The sequence below is a fragment of the Podarcis muralis genome, chromosome 7, assembly GCF_964188315.1.
Source record: "Podarcis muralis chromosome 7, rPodMur119.hap1.1, whole genome shotgun sequence".
Classification (NCBI taxonomy): domain Eukaryota; kingdom Metazoa; phylum Chordata; class Lepidosauria; order Squamata; family Lacertidae; genus Podarcis; species Podarcis muralis.
Window position 1 is genome coordinate 41797142 of NC_135661.1, and position 20171 is coordinate 41817312.

Below are 20171 nucleotides of genomic sequence, written 5' to 3' on the forward strand. Positions count from 1 at the left end.
GCGCAGAGCTGCAGGAATCCCGGGAAAGCCTGCATTCGCCCCATAGGACGCACACACACTTCCCCTTTATTTTTGGAGGGGGAAAAGCGCATCCTATAGGACGAAAAATACGGTACTTTGTGCTAATTATGTACTGCTCTTTTTAGTGTCATTGCATGTTCCTCTGGTCCCCAGCCCATTTCCCTCCTGCTGCCTTTTGTATATTGTGGTCATATGTTTGTGCATTTTACATTAACAAGCTTCAGCAATCTCTGTTTGTGTTCTCCCTACATGCATTCCCTTCCCGATTTCTTGCACTATGCACGGCTGCCCATAGAAGCTGGAGCTCCAACCCACACATTGCAATTCTGCAATTCCCCCCTCTGAGCCTTGGATGTGCTCAGGTAAAACCCACTTCCTTCCATCTGAACTGACATTTGCTAAAGCACAAGCATTTTTATGTACTGCCATGCCTACTGTAAGAATGAGTCACACTCTGCATATGAGACTGTGAATAAGAAACGCAAGGCCTGTCTTGTGCTTCCTCCCAACTAGCCGTCTGGAGAGCTGAAACGGAGACCTCACATAAGACAGACACACATACCAACAAACTCCACAAACTAGAGAAACGCCAGAAGCCCAGCCACCCTCCACAACAACCCATGAAACAAACAGTACATAACATATCAGACAGGATCCTCACCTCAACTGAAACCAAAGTACTCTCCAAAGGTTTCAACTTTGCAGTCGCCCCGAGACGCATCCCCACGGAAAACATCATATGCGGAGTCGAAGCTAGCCTAACCAAAATCAACCCAGATGAAGCCAATAAAATCAGACTTGAAGTCACCAACATCCTCTGCTCCAGCAAACCACCCAGAAGCAATTTACACAAAGAAGAACAGAAAGCACTCACCAACCTGAGGAAAGACAACAACATAATCATCCTCCCAGCAGACAAAGGTAATGCCACTGTTGTGATGAACACATCGGACTACCAAGCAAAACTATCAAATCTACTCCAAGACCCTACCTACCAACCTATAAAAACAGATCCCACCACCTACCTGGAAAAAACCACCAAATCCAAAATAAAAGCCTCTCCTATCAGTGAAGAAATCCAGCTAAGAATCATCCCCAGAGAAAAATCATCCAGATGCCCCAAACTCTACGGCCTCCCCAAGATACACAAAGAAGGAACACCACTCAGACCAATAGTCAGCTCCATAGGCTCACCTCTACAAAATCTCGCTAAATTTCTCGCCAAGCAACTCCAGCCCTATGCAGAATCCATCTCTTCACACGTTCCAAACTCCTTCCAGTTCATAGAAACAATAAAGAAGCAAAACCTACATCCCAATGACCTACTTGTGAGCTTCGATGTTGTATCTCTCTTCACACAAGTGCCCATTAATGAAGCCTTGACAGCCATTCAAAACAAATACAATCCCCCCGAATACATCTTGGACCTGACCAACCACTGCCTAACCAACACGTACTTCATCCACAATGGACAAAGATACAAACAGATAGAAGGAGCACCTATGGGATCACCCCTCTCACCGGTCATCGCAAACCTGTACATGGAACACTTTGAAACCAATGCTTTAGACAAGTCAGAACACAAACCCAAACTTTGGCTCAGATATGTTGACGACACCTTTGTAATTTGGCCACACGGGAAGGAAAAACTGGACAGCTTCCTCACACATCTCAACAGCCTACACCCCAAAATACAATTCACTATGGAAATAGAAGCCAACAACCAACTTCCCTTTCTTGACGTCCTAATCTACAAAAAACCTGATGGCTCCCTAGGACACACTATCTACCGGAAAAACACACACACCAACCGCTACTTACATGCACAATCACACCACCACCCTGCACAAATAAACTCCGTAGCCAAGACTCTCATCTCCAGAACCAAACGCCTGGCTGACAAAGACCACTTGACAACTGAGTTACAGAATCTCTCAAATGTGTTAATTGCCAATGGATACCAGCAAAACAGGGTTACGAAGCTAATCCAAAAAGAAACACCCCCCAAAAACCAAGACACAGAAGAAAACAATGGCATGGCCCTCCTTCCTTATATCAAGGGCACTACAGATAAAATTAGCAAAATCCTCCATAAACACAATATCAAAACAGCCTTTTGCGCCAACCAAAAAATAGCCAATATCCTCAGAAACCCCAAGGATAAAATCCAGTTGGAAAACCAAGGGGTCTATGAAATACCCTGCAAAGTCTGCCCAGCCACGTACATTGGACAAACAAACAGACGAATAAATGCACGTATCGCAGAACACAAGAATGCCGTCAAAAAAGAAGAAAAAACTTCCTCTCTCTTCCAACACATGAAAGAAACAGGACACGATATTAATTTTGCAGATTCCAAATTGCTCTCTAACATGGAACATCACCACAAGAGAATAATCATGGAAGCCATCGAGATAGAGAAACACCCTCACAACATGAACAAGCGTGACGACACATCCCGCTTGCCAGACATCTGGAAATTAGCCCTCCCCACAAAAACTGACACCAGATCCAGAGGCACACAGAACGCCATCACCAATCAACCACACCAGACCCAAACCCAGACCCTCTCCACAGATAAATTACAGACACCATCCAGTAGCCAAACCATGGTGGCACCTCCGGATGCTGCACCCCCCTGCAATCCCTACACAGATCTGGCTGGCACAGGCCACAAAACCACAGCTCGCCCCTATACACGAAGCCAAGCCAGAGCACAACTAAATGTAGTACACCCATCTTCTCAGAAAAACTCTTCACAAAGTTCAAGAGGTCAAGACACAAAGGCTTTAGCAACTAATCCACACCTAATGACCCACCTAAGTGGTACTCAGGATATCACTCAAGAAATCACTCAAGATATCCCTCAAGCAATTAAGGAACAAAAGAAGAAAAGGCACACTAGCCTGGGAACTTCCTCTCTGCCCAGAACCTCCTCAACAGTATTTATAGGAACTCAAACACTGAGATCCTGCTCTGTTCCAGTAACAAGAAGCCGAAAGCACCAGCCTGAAGATGACGAGTGAGACCTCGTCGAAACGTCGCCTAGACACCCCAACTTTTACACGGGAAGATACCCGAGGACACCAAAACCTGCATTCCTGTACCCGTGAAAATCTACGAAAGCATATATATATATATATATATATATATATATATATATATATATATATATATATATATGGTATATACATGGTTCTCATTTATTCAGTGTAGGGAACCTTTGGTAAATTAGTCCTGCTGTTTGTTTATGAAATAGATTCCAAGTCACAAATGTTGCTGTAAGGAATTATGAAATAACTATGACTTTTCAAAAACATCTTCACCTTCCAGTTCTGCAAAAGGTAGAGAGTAATAAACCAGCCAGATAGCAAGTTAAATCTATAGTACTGTGTTTCCATTTGTAAATCTAGTGAAATTCAGGAAGGGCCTGTTCAAACTCCTTTTTAAATAGAAGTTGTGGGGGGAGGGGTCACAACGTAGAGAGGATGTACACATTTTTATCACAGATCTCCTGCAAATCCTTCAGTATATTTTCCCAGCCACTAACTATTTCCTGTCATCTGCCTACCTTCTAGGAGAGTAGAGTCTTTTCAGTTGATTTTTCTGTCTCAGTTTCTAAACCAAACACAAGAGGATGACAGCACATCCTCTGCAGTTTCTAGTCAGCTTTTCCCACCCCCTCTTTTGTCCTTCCTGTTTACATACATACTTGCTTGCAGGCCAGCTATGGGTCTTACTGTTACACTTAGTTGACTTTGCCAAAACTTTTCTGAGTGACTTACAGCAGACTTAACCCCTTGAATCTGAGGACAAAGTCCAATGTTTTCCTGTGGTTCTTCCACACAGGATGGATATAAATCCAGATTTAAAAAATGCTTTACAAAATTTAAATAGGATCTTTCAGATTTCTCAAATCTTCAGTTATAGAACATGTATACTGTTTGAAAAAATATAAATTTAATACAAATGTGTTAAAGCATGCACATAGTATCTTACAAATGAATTATGACCACCTAACAAACATACTGCGTTAAAAACTCCTTTTTTGGAGGTGGGGAATGGAAACCATGGGCACAGCAGAATACTTAATTCATAGGTATACAGGACACTGGCTTATATTGAGTCAGAGAATTGGTCCATGTAGCTCAGTATTGTCTACACAGACAGTGGCTCTTCAGGGTTTCAGACTGGAGTCTCTCCCAGCCTTACTTGGAGATGCCAGGAATTGACCTTCTGTGTGCAAAGCAGATGCTCTACCAGTGAACTGTGGCCCTTCCCTGAGGTTATTGTTGTGGGGTGTGTGTGCTGACTTTTCTAATTCCTGCGGTCCTGGTCCAGCAAGGGTTAAAACAGTTTAGTAAGTCTAGAATAGATAGAATTTAGTAGGTCCTTGGTTGAGAAATGGGTCTGCCTGATCAAACTGTCCTCTTTCTTGTGTGTCATGTTAAGACCAGAAATCAAGCAGAGTGATCAACATGTGCCCTATCTCTTTAACTGAGCATCAGCATTTTGAGGTCAAAGGGGCAGTATATTTCATATACTTTTTCCTTCTCCAGGGTCCCAAGCATTCCTAGTATAGTTTCACTGAGCAGTTTCCATGATTTGCAGCTCACTAAAGTACAGATCTCCTGAGCCTGAAAGTCCTCTTCAAATTGGAAACACAATTTGCCACATGAAGCAAACTATGCAAGTGAACCAGTTTCCTTTCTCTGGATAGTTTATTCTAACTAGAAAATATGTAGTTGTATTTAGAGCACTTGGAGTCAGGGGCTAGGTCATGGGTAGGCAAACTAAGGCCCAGGGGCCAGATCCGGCCCAATCGGCTTCTAAATCTAGCCCGCGGACAGTCTGGGAAGCAGTGTGTTTTTACAGTTTTTATATGAGTAGAATGTGTGCTTTTATTTTAAATGCATCTCTGGGTAATTTTGGGGCATGGGAATTGGTTCATCCCCCCCAAAAAAAATAGTCCGGCCCCCCACAAGGTCTGAGGGACAGTGGACCGGCACCCTGCTAAAAAAATTGCTGACCCCTGGGCTAGGTGAATGAACAAAGGCAGATGATAAGCCTGACAGGAGAGAATAGCCTCACAGATATGGAACTAGGCAGAGAAAAGGCAGAGCAAAAATAGCCTGTCCCAGCCAATCGGGAGGCAAAGCTGAATTTGTAAAAAGGCAGAACCACATATCATTTCTCTCAGTTTTGCTGTACTGCAGTACACCTTATAGTTCAATTCTAAAAGGCCTTTCCCACTCAGATACACATCTGATGCTATCACTGTTTTCTCCCTGACAGAGACCCTAACCCTTCCCATCACAAGTGGTGTAAGCTGCTCCTTAGCTCAGAATTCCCAAGGTGTAACCTTTACGGTACCTCAAACTGCCGCCAACTACCTCCAGACACAGTGAGGTAAATTTGAGTTAATTCTCTCCCTCATAGCATCATTGGAGTGGAGCATTTCTCCTCCACTAATGATGTAGGCCCTTTTGAGCTGTCTCTCTCCATTTCATAGGTAAAGAAGGTGAAATGCCAAAAGAGACAAAGAAGATGGTAAAAAAGTTGAAGCAAGCACACAAGGCTAGGAACCAGATTCTGCATTGCATTTACTGTAACCACAATATTCCTTCCTATGAAGGATGTAAATTGAGCATCTCCCAAAGTCTGCATTCACTCAGTCAGGTCCATCTGTCTAATTCCAGCATGTTAAAGTGAGAGTGCGGAAGTCTCTTCAGTTTATTTTTATCCCTATCGATTTCAGGCTTCTAATGTTAAGTGTTCCACAGAGGAGGAATTTTCTACAGTTGCAGAGTTGGTAAGATTAAAAATTTAACAGTCACAGTCAAACTTCAGAGGCAGAGTTTTTGTGTGGAGGGGAGGGTGACTGTGGGCTCGCTCTGACAGCCCTGTAGCATCTCAGTAGTATTAATGAAAGCATTGGTGTTCTAATTATATACTCACTTTGTAGGAATATGCAGAAAACAGCCCTTCAGCATCTATTAACCTTCCACTTCAGTTTGTTAGTATTTTGTAGATCTTGGGTAGAAGGGTCTGTCTGGGATTTGTTGGATTTCTTCTGTTACACAAGTATCACCAAGGAAAATCTTACCTTCCTTGAAAAAGTTACATAGGTGAAGAAAATGCTTGCTGCTTTTTTCACTCTCGTGGCTCCTATTACTGGTATTTTTCTCTGATCCAGGCACTGGCAACTTGACCGCAGCACAGACACACATGCAGTAGCTCACTTGCATTTCAATATACAGACAGTCTAGCGTACTCTGCATGAATGATCATTCTCCCCTGAAAATCTTGAAAGATGCTGGAAAAAAATCATGGTCTCTGAACGTATGTTACATGCAGATTTCTTATTTCTACCTCCTAGTTATAGATCACACACAGACAATCATTGTGTCTTCAGAGTGCTTTCCAGAGTGATAAAAACTGGATATGTGGGTCCCCCCCCCCCGTGACTTACATTGCTCTGCTTCTGCTGAGTGGCTCCCCTTTTGTCTTTCTTGTCCTGATAGGTGGCACATAGACAGAGGCTTCTGTGAGCTGTGTAACAATTTGCATGGAATCAGGTGTATTTAGTTAATTGCCCAGTATACTTGTTTTGCAATTGTCCCAAACTAAATCTTCTCTCCAGTGAAGTCATATTCCAGTTTGGGTTTAGATTCAATAGGAATTCTTTGGAATATACATTATTCTAGAACATTATTATTTCCTCCAGTAAGTGTGGGTGCTCACACATAGCCCTGGAGGCATGTTCCTTCCTAAATATTTTCTACGTGGTTCAGAGTCCCCTGAAATCTGTCCCATTAGAGGATATGAAGGGGCCTATTTGGAAACAATTTCAAGGAAATTATCCACCATGATCTGGATGCCACCATTAATGCAGATCAGCCAAGGGATCTGCTCGGGAAACCATCTGGTTCAATTTAGTTGGGTGATTTCATTTATTAAGGAACAAGATTCTTGGCTGAATCCAACCAACCACCTGTCTTCTCAGTTACTGCCCATCTTGGCTTATTGCATCTAGCAAGGAGCATCTAGCAGGGCTGAAACCAGGAAATAACTGTTATAGAGACAAAGAGAAAGAAATTCCAGCTACCTTTAAAGGAGACTGTAGTAAAGTGCTCCCAGAAGAAACCTACCTTGGACTCAAAAGCTGAGAATAGCTGTTGGCTGACATTCCATTATTGGGTGAGGTGCTTAAGAGGGTAGGTTGTAGCCAGTTCCAAGGACAAAATGTATGAAACCAATTTTCTCACTTCATTTCAGAAGGGTTTCAGATACGGTTTTGTAATGGAAACTCTTGTTTGCTCTGTGGTATTACTTTTGACAGGAGACAGAGAAGGAGGAGCATAATTCTCCTAGATCTCTGAACAACTTTCAGTACCATTGACCATGATATCCTTCTAGAGATACTGTCAGAGTGAGTTGTTGCACGATCCAGTCATACCTGAACAGCTTATTCCAGAAGGTGGTGCTTAGAGGGCTTCTGCTGCATTCCATAGCATTTATGCTTTGGGGTCCTTAGGGTTCCATGTTATTCCCCATGCTTTTTAACATCTTCATGAAACTGTTGTGGTCATCTGGAAATATAGTGTGAGGCGTCATCTATATGTGGTTGGCACCCAGCTCTACATTTCTTTTTTTATCTTATGCAGGTGAATTGGTGGGAGTGCTAAATCATTTCCTGGAAGTGGTAATGGTTTAGATGAGGACTAATGAACTGAAGGACAATCTAGTCAAAAGATGGAAATAAGTGGTTCATCTGCCCAAGAAAGTGGTGTTCAACCTTTATAGAGTTGGCTACACTTCCCCTAAAGAATCAGGTTTGTAGTCTGAGGCACTCATTGGTCCAGCTTTGTCATTGGATCCACTAATAGGGTATCTAGCCTTGAGCACTTTTTACCAGCTACCCTGCTTGGACTGATAGCCTTGCCTCAGTGGTAATCTCCTGTTCAGACAGTTGAAATGCATTGTATGTAGAGGTGCCTTTGAAAGTGGCTGGGAAACTTCAGTTAGTTCACTATATGGCTGCAAGACTGCTAACTGGGACAGGGTAATATGAGGCACATCATTCCAGTGCTTTGCCATCATTGCTATCACACAGTCTGTTTCTGGGCCCAATTCATTGTGATAGTTTTGACCTTTAAGGCTCTTCATAGTTTGGGACTAGGGTACCTGAAGGACTTTCTGTCTCCACATGCACTACCTGGACTTTAAGCTCTTCTTCATAGGGTCTCCTCTGAAGACTACCATAGAATGAGGGGGATTTTCCAGTGATGACATTGTGGCTGTGGAACACCCTCCCCAGAGATAGTAATCTAGCACCTATCTTTCAGCACCAGGCAAAGACCTCCCCCTGCCACCACCTTTTAATCTGTTTTAGTTTTAAGCCATTTTTACTCTCTGCAGTAATGCCTGGGGTTGGCTGTGTTTATAATTTTATTGGGTTTATGGCTGTGGAATTTTAAATATTGTTACTATTTGTGAGCTGTCCTGAGATCCTGAGAACTTTTCTTTTATAGAACGGCCTATAAATACTGCAAAAAAATAATAATATAAAGTCATGGTTGTGGTTGTGTGGTGGTAAAGGAAATACTCTTCATGCATTCTTCTAGGCCACATTTTCCAGGCTTTAGTCCTTGCACTGGAAGCAGGTGTTGGAATCCCCAGTAAACTGTGGCTTAAAGAAGCTGTATGTTATTTTGGCCCCCAGAAACTGCTTATGCCAGGGTGGTCTTGTTAGCTTCTGTTGAAATTTATGTCTACAGGCTGGTCATTAAACTGCCTGCAGAGTGCAGGATGAATTGGGGAAAGAGTTTTTTCTGATACAGAACAGCAATATGTTTCTTAAAAAAACACAACAAAAACTTAGAACATCAAATGAAACATTCCAGGGAATGTGCCTGCCTTCCCCTTTTGTTGTTGCAGTCCTGTATATGCAAAAATAAAGTAAAAAGTTATAAAAGGAGCAGCTGACTGTTGCCATACTTAATAACAGGAATCTTTCCCCATGTTTAGCACTAGCTAAATGACCACAAAGAATAGAAGAAAATGACCAATAAAGGGGTTGTTACTAATGCACTCTAGGGATTGGTGCAAGAAGCAGCATTTGGTATGTACAATATAAAAATGGGTCAGGAAAGGGCTGCATGGTGGGGAGGCAAAACTTTGCTGACTAACAGATTTTGGAGCTTTCGAGGCTTAAGGACGTGACAGAATTGGGTAATGGCAGAGAAACAAGGACAGAGGATGCAGGAGGTGTTGGAGAGAACAGTGTGCACCCATTGTTCTTGCTTTGTTTTGATCAAGTGGCAGCCCAGGGAAACATCCAAGTGTGTTTAGCAGGGTTAGATCAAGGAGGCCACAAAAATGATGGCTGCTTTGACAGAAGATATTCCCCTCTCCCCTTCCAGTAGGAAAAGGGCCCAGAGAGAGCACGTAACAATCTTATTTTTTATATATAGAAAAGGTGTATATACCCTGCTTCAGCAATCTCTCAAAGCAGCTTACAAAAAGCAAGATAAAATACATAAGCTAACACACAAGTAACATTAACTGGAGACATAGAAAGTAGACCCCAAAAAAGTACTACTTCGTACAGCCCCTTGTTGTTTATGGAATCCATTGCAACTAGATATGGTGGCAGCCAGCGTCACAGGTGGCTTTAAAGGAAGTCTAGACAAATTTTTATTGAGGATGATGGGGATTTTTTTATCAATGGCTATTTGTTAGGATTGCTATATGGAACCTCCATTTTCAGAGACAGTCTACCATTTAATTCCACTTGCTGAGGGACAGCAGTGGAAGAGCTGTTGCCTTGTGCCCCGACTACTTGAATCTTGTAGACATATATCTGGTTGACCACAGTTATAAACAGGATGCTGGACTAGAGGGTCTGATCCAGCAGGGCCTTTCTTACATTCAGTACAAGAAGCAGTGTAGATACCTACAAAATGGCAGAGAATATCAGCAGCCTTCCCCATCATCACCCCAAAGCATTTATGAAGTTGGCAAAAATGAAAGTGCTGAAGGGAGGGCTTTTTACTTTTGTTCCTAATTTTTAATGGAACCACCCCTGGTGGTGGCTGAGGTATTGGAAATTTGAGGCAAGTAATTGCAAAGTACAGGCTATTTCCCAGCACAAAAGTAATAAAGCCCTTCTCAGGCCCTGTAAGAAGGAATCCAGCAGGTTTCTGTTCCTGTCCTCAGCCAGCTATGATGGGCTGGTAAGTGGAGCACAAGATTTCCACATCTCTTTTAAGTTATTTGATCTCTAATATATTCAAGTGTTGACTTTTTGGTGTCTGAATTGTTGTAACAACCATTCCTCTTTGGGGCATGAATGAAAAACTTTTCCTCTATAGAAAGTAATTCACATTTTCAGCCCCTGAGATCTTGAACCATTTTTGTATCAGGAACAGAGTCTGCCCCCCCCCATGCTAAGTTCACGAGTCTATCTCCACTGAGTCTGAATTATGTTTATATTTTTTGCAGTGTCACCCTTGTGTGATGAAGGTTCTTTTTTCTTTGTTTTTTTAATAACAGAACTGATGCTATGATTCATGCTTATGAAAAGGCTGTGGTCAGGTTAAACTGGTCCTGGTGGCCTAGACTTCATTTCCTCAGTCAACATACACCTCTGAATATGGCCACAGCCTAGTTAGGAACAGAGTGCTTGGAGGTGGCCTGGTGGGGAATGGTGTTCAAACAAACTCCAGCTATCCTTTCTTTGGCAAAATAGGCACCCAGGGAGTGTAAAGAGATGTGACAGGTAGCATCTGGAATCTCTGCTTCTTAAGTGACATTTTTTGAGGGGAGAACTAGATGTTAAACAATGGAGGAAAGTGTTAATTTGAGATGGTGCAATAGAACTGAGTAAAGCCTGAGGTTGGCTGTCTTGAGAGCAAGCATTTTGCTTCCAAGGCATTGCATTGCCAATACTCTGGGTTCAGGAGTTCACATTTATCTCTTGACTTCATTTTAGTCAGGCTATTTAAGACCATCTGTCCACCCACTAGGAATGGTTTATCCCACTGAGGCTTTTGTTTTCAGAGAGAAGATGTCAACCAAAAACTTGAGCTATTTAAGCAGTGTTGTGTTTGGTATGTTGCTGGCTCAACTGTGACTTCGCTGATAAGGCATCCAGACACAAGCACAACTATGCAGTGCCCTGGTTTATTTGGTGCCCTAGTTCACTTTAGCCACTGAAATGAGGCAGCACTCCACCAAGACAGGTTTTGTCACAAGCTGCATTTTTATAAGACATTGAAGGGGGAGCACAAAGTCAGAATAGCCCATGCTATTCCAGAATCAGAGCAGCATGCTCTTTCCCAGCACGAGATCTTTTTGCTCTATCTGTAGTTACATTGTACACTGTGGATAAATATTTGTCAGGATATGTTGTGGAAAGGACTGAACCAATGAAGAGGGGAAGAAAAAAAGAGGCTGTACGTTTCTTTTTCTAATAAATTTTATTTTATTTTACTTTTTTCATTTTGTGTCATTTTATGCCACTGATTTCATTGTTGGCTCTACTGCATCAGGATGAAAGAGCATTGGTCAAAGGTTTATTGTTGAAGCAATATAAATTCTCTGTTTAACCAGGCTATGGAGCATAATTTCTTTTCTTTTCTTTGTACAGTTGTTAAGCAACATATGCTACAGTTCAAACTGGTGTGTGGTGTGTGTGTCTTTTCATTTGTTTTTGCCTGGGGAACACATAGTTGTAGTTCCCTTCTTGGAACAATCTAGGTGGTGTTTGTTGTGGAGGAATCACATGGTCCTATCATTCAAACTGCAACATTGAGGGGGGAGGGAACTCTAGGGTGGGGAGGGTGGAAAGACAGGTGTTTGGGGAGGGTGTGGAAAGAGAAAAATAGGAGGTGACAGACTGGGGTCCAGAGGTCTGTAAAAGAGAAAAGAGCTGCTAAGGAATGCAGATAATAAAATGGACTAATAGAGATGGGGTGCAATGAGAACTGTGGAGTATTGAAAAGCGGGGGAGCCAGATGGGGAAGAGATAGAGAATGCTATAGGATGCAGAGGGGAAAGGGGGCACTAAGAAGCAAACAATTAAAATGTGATAAAAATGTTTTTCTATTAGCTGTGTAGCCCTCTTGAAATAATGAAAAGGATCCTCATTGATTTGTGTAGCCATATTATAACTGGTCAAATAAGCACATCAAGGTTTTGATTGGATTTGGTTGCATATATATCCTTCTCAGTGTTGCTGTGCATGGGATGTCTAAGTTGTCTCCTATCAGGCACTGACTAGTTTGAGGCCTGCTTACCTTGTAAAGATTAAAAGTATCGTTTGTGATCTGCCTAGTCACTGGTTGGAAGCAATTTAGAAAAGGAAAGAGGAAGTCTTATGCTATCTGTTCTGTGGAGATTTTAGGAGATTGGCTATTATACTCAAGGATTCCAGTTGTTTAAAGCCCTTGCTAATTCTGGACAGAGGCTGTGAGAGATAACAGTCTAGGGGATTTCCTGTCCACTGGAACAAGATACTTTCAGCCCTTCTACTGCAGTGTCCCTAGATTTATTTTCATTCTATGAAAATCCTAAACAGTTATCTTCTGCCAATTGATAATGGAGTCATCAGGTGTGACCTGCTTTAAGAAGCAAGGAAACTTGCTTAGTTGAAAATTATATTTTCCCTCAAACTTAGGGCTCAGTTTTGAAGATAGCAATGTTTTCTGACATCAGCATAATCAATTAAATAATTGCATTTCTATTTATTTATCTAGCTCCTGTGCAAGAGTGTTGTATTTTGTGTTCAAGTATTTAGTTTCTTGATTTTAAAGGAAGGAGTGCTCACCTAAAGTTGAGTGTGTGTTTGTGCATTTAATTTGGGTCTTTCAGGAGCCATGAGATGCTTGCCTGTTTTTTCTCTGGATGCCTAAATATATTTGTTTACAGTGAGCCACTGCTTGGGCTGGACTAAAACTTCTGGTAAAGAAGTTGCTTTAGATAATGCTTATGTTATTCACATTGTAAGCCACACAAAACTAGTTGGCACAGATGTGTCCAGTATAAGTTCAATGCAGCATTTGATGTGGTTATACAGTACCATCTTTTTCTATTGAGTCTATTGAGTCTTCAATCATCGTATGTGTTAAAACTGAACTGGGACATGCTCCACTGTCTACTCCCTATTCGTTGATGCTTCTCTAACATATTCTGGCATTACTAAAGCATATTTAGGCTTGTCAGGACTAGGTTTTTATTCTACTGAGCACGGAAAAAGTAATAGGAGTGAAACCTCCATGGAAAACAGAAGTGTTTACCAGTAAGCAATGTGATGTGCATGACAGTGGTTGTTCCACTTTTCTCATAGAGTGTAAGCAAGTATGATTTTGTTGACTTATACCTTCTTATTTGGACAGTGTACAATAAGAACTTTTTATTTTCTACATATACTTTTGATTACATATTTATTGATCCTGAAACTTTAATTGCATAGAAATACTTGTGTCATGCCTCCTGTAACAAGTTAGCACTTGAATAAGAGAGTATTGAAATGGCCACATTAATTTTAACTGCTTAAAATGACTGCATTAATTTTGGGGAAGGTGGAGTGGGGAGCTATGGAGAAGATAACTCTTCTGGCAAGGAGGAAATTAGAATGCTCCTGAAGAGAGAGAAAAAATCACATTCATTGAAATTTGCACACTCGAAGCTGAGGAGAATGGGGGAAGGAGGAGACTTAAGGGAGGAAATGGGATAGCAAATCACTTTGTCAGGTCCTGCCTTGGGGCTCAGGGAGAATGGTGTTCATGCTCGGCCACTCATTCAGACTTGAAGGCTGCTGCTGATTATGCCATAGGTCTGTTTGTTGTACTAAAAATAAAGCTTCCCATTAAGCCATCACAAGGCTTCTGAAATATAAATATGGGCCTTATGAACAACTATGTAGCCCACAGTGACCTCTCAAAATCTGAGTGCTGCAGATGGAAACTGTTGGTAGATGTTCAGTGAAGTAAACCCTTTCCCCCAGAATTTGTGAGTGGCAGCACTTACCCATTGCTATTGCAGTGCACACGTGTGTGTGTGTGTGTGTGTGTGTGTGTGTGTGTTGATTTGTCTTGTTATAATGCTGTAAGTCTGTGTGTGGAGTGGCAGATTTAGTTATAGTTATTTAGTTATACTTTATTCTGATTTTTTTATCTCAAGTGGCTGATCTGGCAAACTCTTCAGAACGTTAGCTCCATCCGATACAGTACCATGAGATTAACGCTCCCCTTTAAAAGGAATGATTTGGGTGGGGTGGGGTGGGGCTTTGAAAAGCCAGGCAGAGCAGGGCCTACTTTTGGAAGTAGGAATACCACAGCAAGACTGAGGGAGTTAACAGTACCACTCTGTTCTGCCTTGATCAGACCACACCTGGAATACCGCGTCCAATTCTGGGCACCACAATTTAAGAAGGATGTTGACAAGTCGGAATGTGTGCAGAGGAGGGCAACTAAGATGATCAAGGGTCTGGAAACAAAGCCTTATGAGGAATGGTTGAAGGAGCTGGGTATATTTAGACTGGAAAAGAGGAGACTGAGAGGAAATATGATAGCCATCTTCAAATATCTGAAGGACTATCACATGGGAAATGAAGCAAGCTTGTTTTCTCCTGTTCTGGGGGGAAGGGACTCAAACCAATGGATTCAAGTTGCAAGAAAGGAGATTCCAACTAAACATCAGAAATAACTTTCTGACAGTAACAGCTATTTGTCATTGGAACACTCGCCCTCAGGAGGTTGTGGAGTCTCCTTCATTAGAGGTTTTTAAGCAAAGGATGGCCATCTGTAATGGATGCATTAGCTGAGATTCCTGCGTTGCAGGAGGTTTGACTAGATGACCCTTGGGATCTCTTCCAGCTCTACAATTCTATGTTCTATTATTCTAAAGGTTTGGGGTAGCACAACCTGTTTTAGCTTGTTAATGGGCTGCCTCAGAAAGTGTGTACACTTCCACACAATTATGAAAAAAGTGTGCCTGCTTCAGCACGTATCTGTTAACTCATTCCAGTGTATTTACCCCAAGTAGCTGATGAGTGGCCCCATTATTTCCAGTCCACACTCAGCCACTATATCTTTTTCTTTTCAACTAGTTATTTGGGAAGGTGCTCATCAGCTGCGGAAGTTTGCTAAAGGTGCTGATCGTATTCATACAGCAGCTCTGACTTTTCCCCAGCAATTGTCTTGTTCTGCTTTACTAAGCAAACCAATTGCCAGGTCCTTGCTTTTCCTATCAGGAAACCCCTTGCTTCTGTTCCTACAAAATCCTAAACAGAGATAGGTGTAAAATAATTATGGGCAGGGGCAAATTGCAAGGGCCTAATTAAGAAGTCTAAACATATCCTCCACCATGTATTGAGTTTGACAGATGTTACATCTTGTGTGTTAATGAGCATATCACGCCCATTTTACAGTAGCTACACTTGTTTTCAGTTTGTTTCTGGGCATGATTCAGGGGGCTGGTAACTATGCTTGAAGCCTGAGTCCAGGTAACCCAGAGAGCAGCCTCTTTGTGTACCATCCTGATGCTCCCAAATATCTGAAGTTCTTCGCTTCATCCCAACTATGGCTGAAGCAAGACAAGTGGAATGTGTGAGAGAGCCTTCTCCCTGGCTGTACCTAAATTGTGTTACTCTTTTCTATGGGAGGCCCAGTCGACCTTGTTACTGCCTGACTCCTGGCATCTTGCTAAGATGCTTTTATTTAGACAGGCTTTTAATCTGCTTGTTTAGAAATTTGTAATGCTAACCCTGACCCTGCTGTTTTTAATATTTACTACTTGTCACAATTGTCTCTTTTCATTGATATTTATTAAGATGTGCTATGTTTTGTTTTCAAATTTGTAAGCCAGCTTGCGTATGGTTTTTAACAGGGATATAAATTTTCTAAAATAAAAACAATGAACCCTAGGACTGACTTTGCAGGAATTTAGACAAAGGCATATTCAGTATCTTGACACTGTCAGGAGCAAAGGTTTGAACACACTCTGTAAGGGAAGCTGCTGTTAGCAAATATAGCAAATATCTTCAGAACGAATGAATTTCATTTGCAATTCCCCCCCCTATCTCTGTTTTCACAGAAAAGCAGGGTCCTGAAAGGAAGAGGATTAAAAAGGAGCCCGCAACTCGGAAGCCCAGCCTGCTGTTCGGAATGGGACTTCCAGGAATCCGTGCAGGTTATCCACTCTCTGAGCGCCAGCAGGTTGCGCTTCTTATGCAGATGACAGCAGAAGAGTCTGCAAACAGTCCAGGTGTGGACAGTATAATTTGTGTTTAAGGTAGAATTAGGCCCTTATGGTTCTCCCTCAAAGTCTGCAGTTGCTGTCTTTGTGGGGATCTCAGAAACATCCAGTTGGGTGTTCAGCATACAAGCCTTGGAGAACTCCCCAGTTTGCAGCTAGTGAATCTACTTCACTTCTTCCCTTAGATCTCAGGCCCCTTCATTCCTGAGAGGAACCACAGCTGCTTTCTACAGTATTTGCTTAATCACAGTCTTCCATTAATGTCTCCATTGTGCCTGCAGAGGCATTCCTCTGCTTGGAAAGATTAACTCTCCCATCCCCCAATCCCCCAGCCATTTCCTCTGCTTCAAGGCAAGATTGTAACTATATGGCAACAGCTCCCTCTAAAGGCTTTGGGGTTTTGGCTTTGAACTGAACTCCTCCTTCATGTGTGCTTTTCCCCACCTCTCCTGCCAGCAGTAGATACAACACCAAAGCATCCCTCTCAATCCACAGTTTGTCAGAAGGGAACTCCTAATTCTGCCTCCAAAACCAAAGATAAAGTAAACAAGAGAAATGAACGTGGAGAGACTCGGCTGCACCGGGCAGCTATCCGAGGAGATGCCCGACGCATCAAGGAACTCATTATTGAGGGTGCAGACGTCAATGTAAAAGATTTTGCAGGTAACCACTCTATTCATTCTGAATTGACTGCTGGAGTATGGTGGGGTGGGGGTAGAAAAACAATACAATTGTTTCTTGGCTGAGACACTGAAGAAAACATTATACTTGAGCCCACATAATTAAGTTGCCCAGCTTGAACTAGGATAGGACTAGATTCATCAGAGGAGTAGGTGAGCAACCTGTAGTGGAACAGTCAGAGTAAGTTGCTGAACAGTGATCCAGCTTGGGGACGTGTTGTATTTTGTTCTGTTTTTTTTTTTTTTGCTGTCAAGAACCTTGTGACGTTGTCACTGTTTCAAAAACACCCCCCCCCCCCCACACACAAAACCAAAATGCGAGCAGTGCTGTGAGGAGGCCTAACAGATCCATTGCCTTGGATCAGGGATTCTATCTATGACTTTCTCTTTTCCATTTCATGTTGGCTGCATATTTCTAGCTGTGGCAGAGCTCAGTTACCTATAAAGTTTTCACCTTCCATGCTGTATTTTCCCTCCTGATAGTTGCTGCTGTTCTGTCTTTTCTTTTTATTCTTTCCTCTTTTCAACTGCAGTGTTGTAGCCTCTGTTGTCCTAGCTCCAGCCACTGTGATACCTTCACATGCTAATGATTGTCGATCAGGTTTCCCCCCCTCATTCTTTAGGTAGTCCAAATTAATCTCTTATGTCCCATTATTTTGCCAAAAACTCCGGTTGTGCAAAATTTAACAGGTGCCAAATTGTGTTCATTGGGAGATCTAGGACTTGCTGCTTTGCTATCTTAGTATGCAATTCAGAAGCTACAATAGATGCTTATTTGAAATGACCTAGCACCACCATTCAAAGGTTAAGGTTCACTGGACTTCTATAATGAGCAGCAAGTGCCTTGTCCTGAGCCTTGTAATAGTTAGTACTGGTTTCTGATCAAGACACATACTAATTATGAGTCATTTATGCATCTAGATAACACTCATTCAGTAACTCAGACAGAGGCTTTCTAATAGTGAAGTTGTAGAAATAACTCTTTTGGGGAAACTTTTAAGGATTATTTTATTTGGAAATCAACCTGTTAGCATCATTTATTCATTACATTCCAGGAGGCTTCAGTTTTTTTATTCATTACATTTTGGTATTCTTGTTTCTGTGGCAGCATTCTCTACCTACCACCTGATGCTGCAAAGCCACCAGAAAGCCAAGCAGACCTGTTTGTGGCATTGCAGCTATTTGTTAATATTCCAGACACTAAGGTTCAGGTGAGAACAGGAATTCTGTGAAAAATAACATTGACCATCTTTCTACATCAAAAGATGGTCCCTCCCTCATGCCCCTTTATTAAACTTCTGTTCTTTCCTTATTTCTAGTGGGGAGCTGGATGTATATATTATGTTGCCAGACAAAAGAGCCTGGATGGGCTAAATACCAGGCAAGAGTCAAGCTTCTGATGTCTTTACACTAACGCAGGGCTGGCGGGTGGTTCTACAGGCAAGCCTCTGTGCTGCCAGCCAGCATAATCAATGGAGGCACTGCTGTGTGACATAGTTACTGATCTGAAATAGGCCATCCATGTCACGTGTATGTTTTGTATGTGCATTTGCAGGTTGGACGGCTTTGCATGAGGCATGCAACAGGGGTTACTATGACGTTGCAAAACAGTTGCTTGCTGCAGGCGCCGAGGTCAACACCAAGGGCTTGGATGATGACACTCCGCTGCATGATGCAGCCAGCAATGGGCACTACAAGGTCAGTTCTTGCCAGATTTGAATAGTCAGCTGTTACACAGGCCCAAATGATCTCTCCCTGTGGCCACCATCAGGCTCTTCACTGTGTACTTTTTATTCTTCCCTCCTACTATTGAAAACTTGTGGTTGAGGATAAGTTGCAGCCTTTGCCTTCTTCCCTTTACCTCCAGTAATGTCTTTACCACCTTCCTGATGTGTCCAGTGTCCTTATTTCTAGGTATTTGAAGTGTAGCTACCCTGTTCGGTCCCAGAGAAACAAGAGAGACAAACTGGGTAAGGTGATAATGTATGTCAGGGTATTCCCTTATACTGAGACAGGCCAATGTCTATATCTAGCTGCAAGGAATTCAACTAAGGATCTTACACTTGTAGAGCACGTTCCCTACCACTTAGCTTTAGCTCATATTTCTCTGATCAATGTGCTAGACTTTAAGCTACTTTATCACTAGCTGACAGTGAGCTGGTTTGTCAACCTTTTGGGTAATCTTCATTTCTGCTCCTTTGTCCATTATAGATGCAACTTAATGAGACTTTGTTTATGTCTAGGTGGTGAAACTGTTGTTACATTATGGAGGAAATCCTCACCAGCTTAACAGGAGGGGAGAGACACCATTAAAAGTAGCAAATTCCCCCACAATGGTCAATCTGCTCCTGGGGAAAGCCACATATCCTTCCAGTGAAGAGAGCTCCACAGGTAAGAGGTGGGAAGTGGCAGAAGGGTGTGGTGCAAATAACCTGTACCTCCATGCGTAATGTAGGGAAATAAGTAGACCTTCAGAGGGCTGTATTGTGCCAGGAGCACACCCTGAAACCTTTTGCTTAGTGTCTTCAGGGGCTTTAATAATGACCTCTGCTCCCTTGAGATTTGCATATTGTTCTTTATTGTTGCATGCTTGCAACAGCCCATCATTGGAAATCAAAGACTAGGCAGCTCCCTAACAAAGACTCCAGGAAATGCTCCAGGTTAATGTGGAACTGAATGCTTTGCTGTTCTCCACCCTAAGGTTGATGGAGCAGAGGCTGAATGTGATGGCATTACTTACCATCACTTTCTCGTGATCCTGAGGAAGATCAGATTTTAGTATTTTGCTATTTTGCTTTCACTAGAATTTATTTGTGAGGTTAAGCAATCAATTTGCCTCTCACCATTGCCTGTAGTAGAGTCAAGGCCTCCCAAACAGCACATGAAAAGACAGAAGCAGGCCATTTGATACTTTGCCAGACAACTTTGCAGTGTGACATATCCAGAAGTAGCACAGTTAATGCATATAATAAGTGGGGTCAGGAAGACTAAGTGTGTATCATGAATGGAGTAAGATACCCACATTTAGTACCCTCACTCAGCTGGTACCCTCTCTTCTGCCTATAACAAGCCTCAGCTATAAGATGCTCTATGATGCCTATTCGCTGCCTCCTCCCCAAGCCACATGTTCTATGCTGTAACATAATGATGCATTGTGCAGGTGGTTTTGAAGCTCAGCAGGGATGGGATTTTTAAGAAATTTGCTTG

At 42.3% G+C, this 20171-nt stretch overlaps 1 protein-coding gene across 7 annotated transcripts in view; it reads left to right on the forward strand.

Annotated features, from left to right (window-relative positions):
* ANKRD11 (ankyrin repeat domain 11) overlaps window positions 1–20171 on the forward strand; it is a 185045-nt gene that overhangs the window by 148223 nt on the left and 16651 nt on the right. For 4 of the 7 annotated variants that reach the window (XM_077931577.1, XM_077931579.1, XM_077931581.1 and 1 more), the window contains 4 exons: window positions 16123–16293; window positions 16741–16947; window positions 18520–18662; window positions 19208–19355. In XM_077931577.1, coding sequence (XP_077787703.1) covers window positions 16123–16293; window positions 16741–16947; window positions 18520–18662; window positions 19208–19355 — 669 coding nt within the window. The remainder of the gene's footprint in view (window positions 1–16122; window positions 16294–16740; window positions 16948–18519; window positions 18663–19207; window positions 19356–20171) is intronic. The other 3 variants (XM_077931580.1, XM_077931583.1, XM_077931582.1) reach the window with 2 other exon arrangements.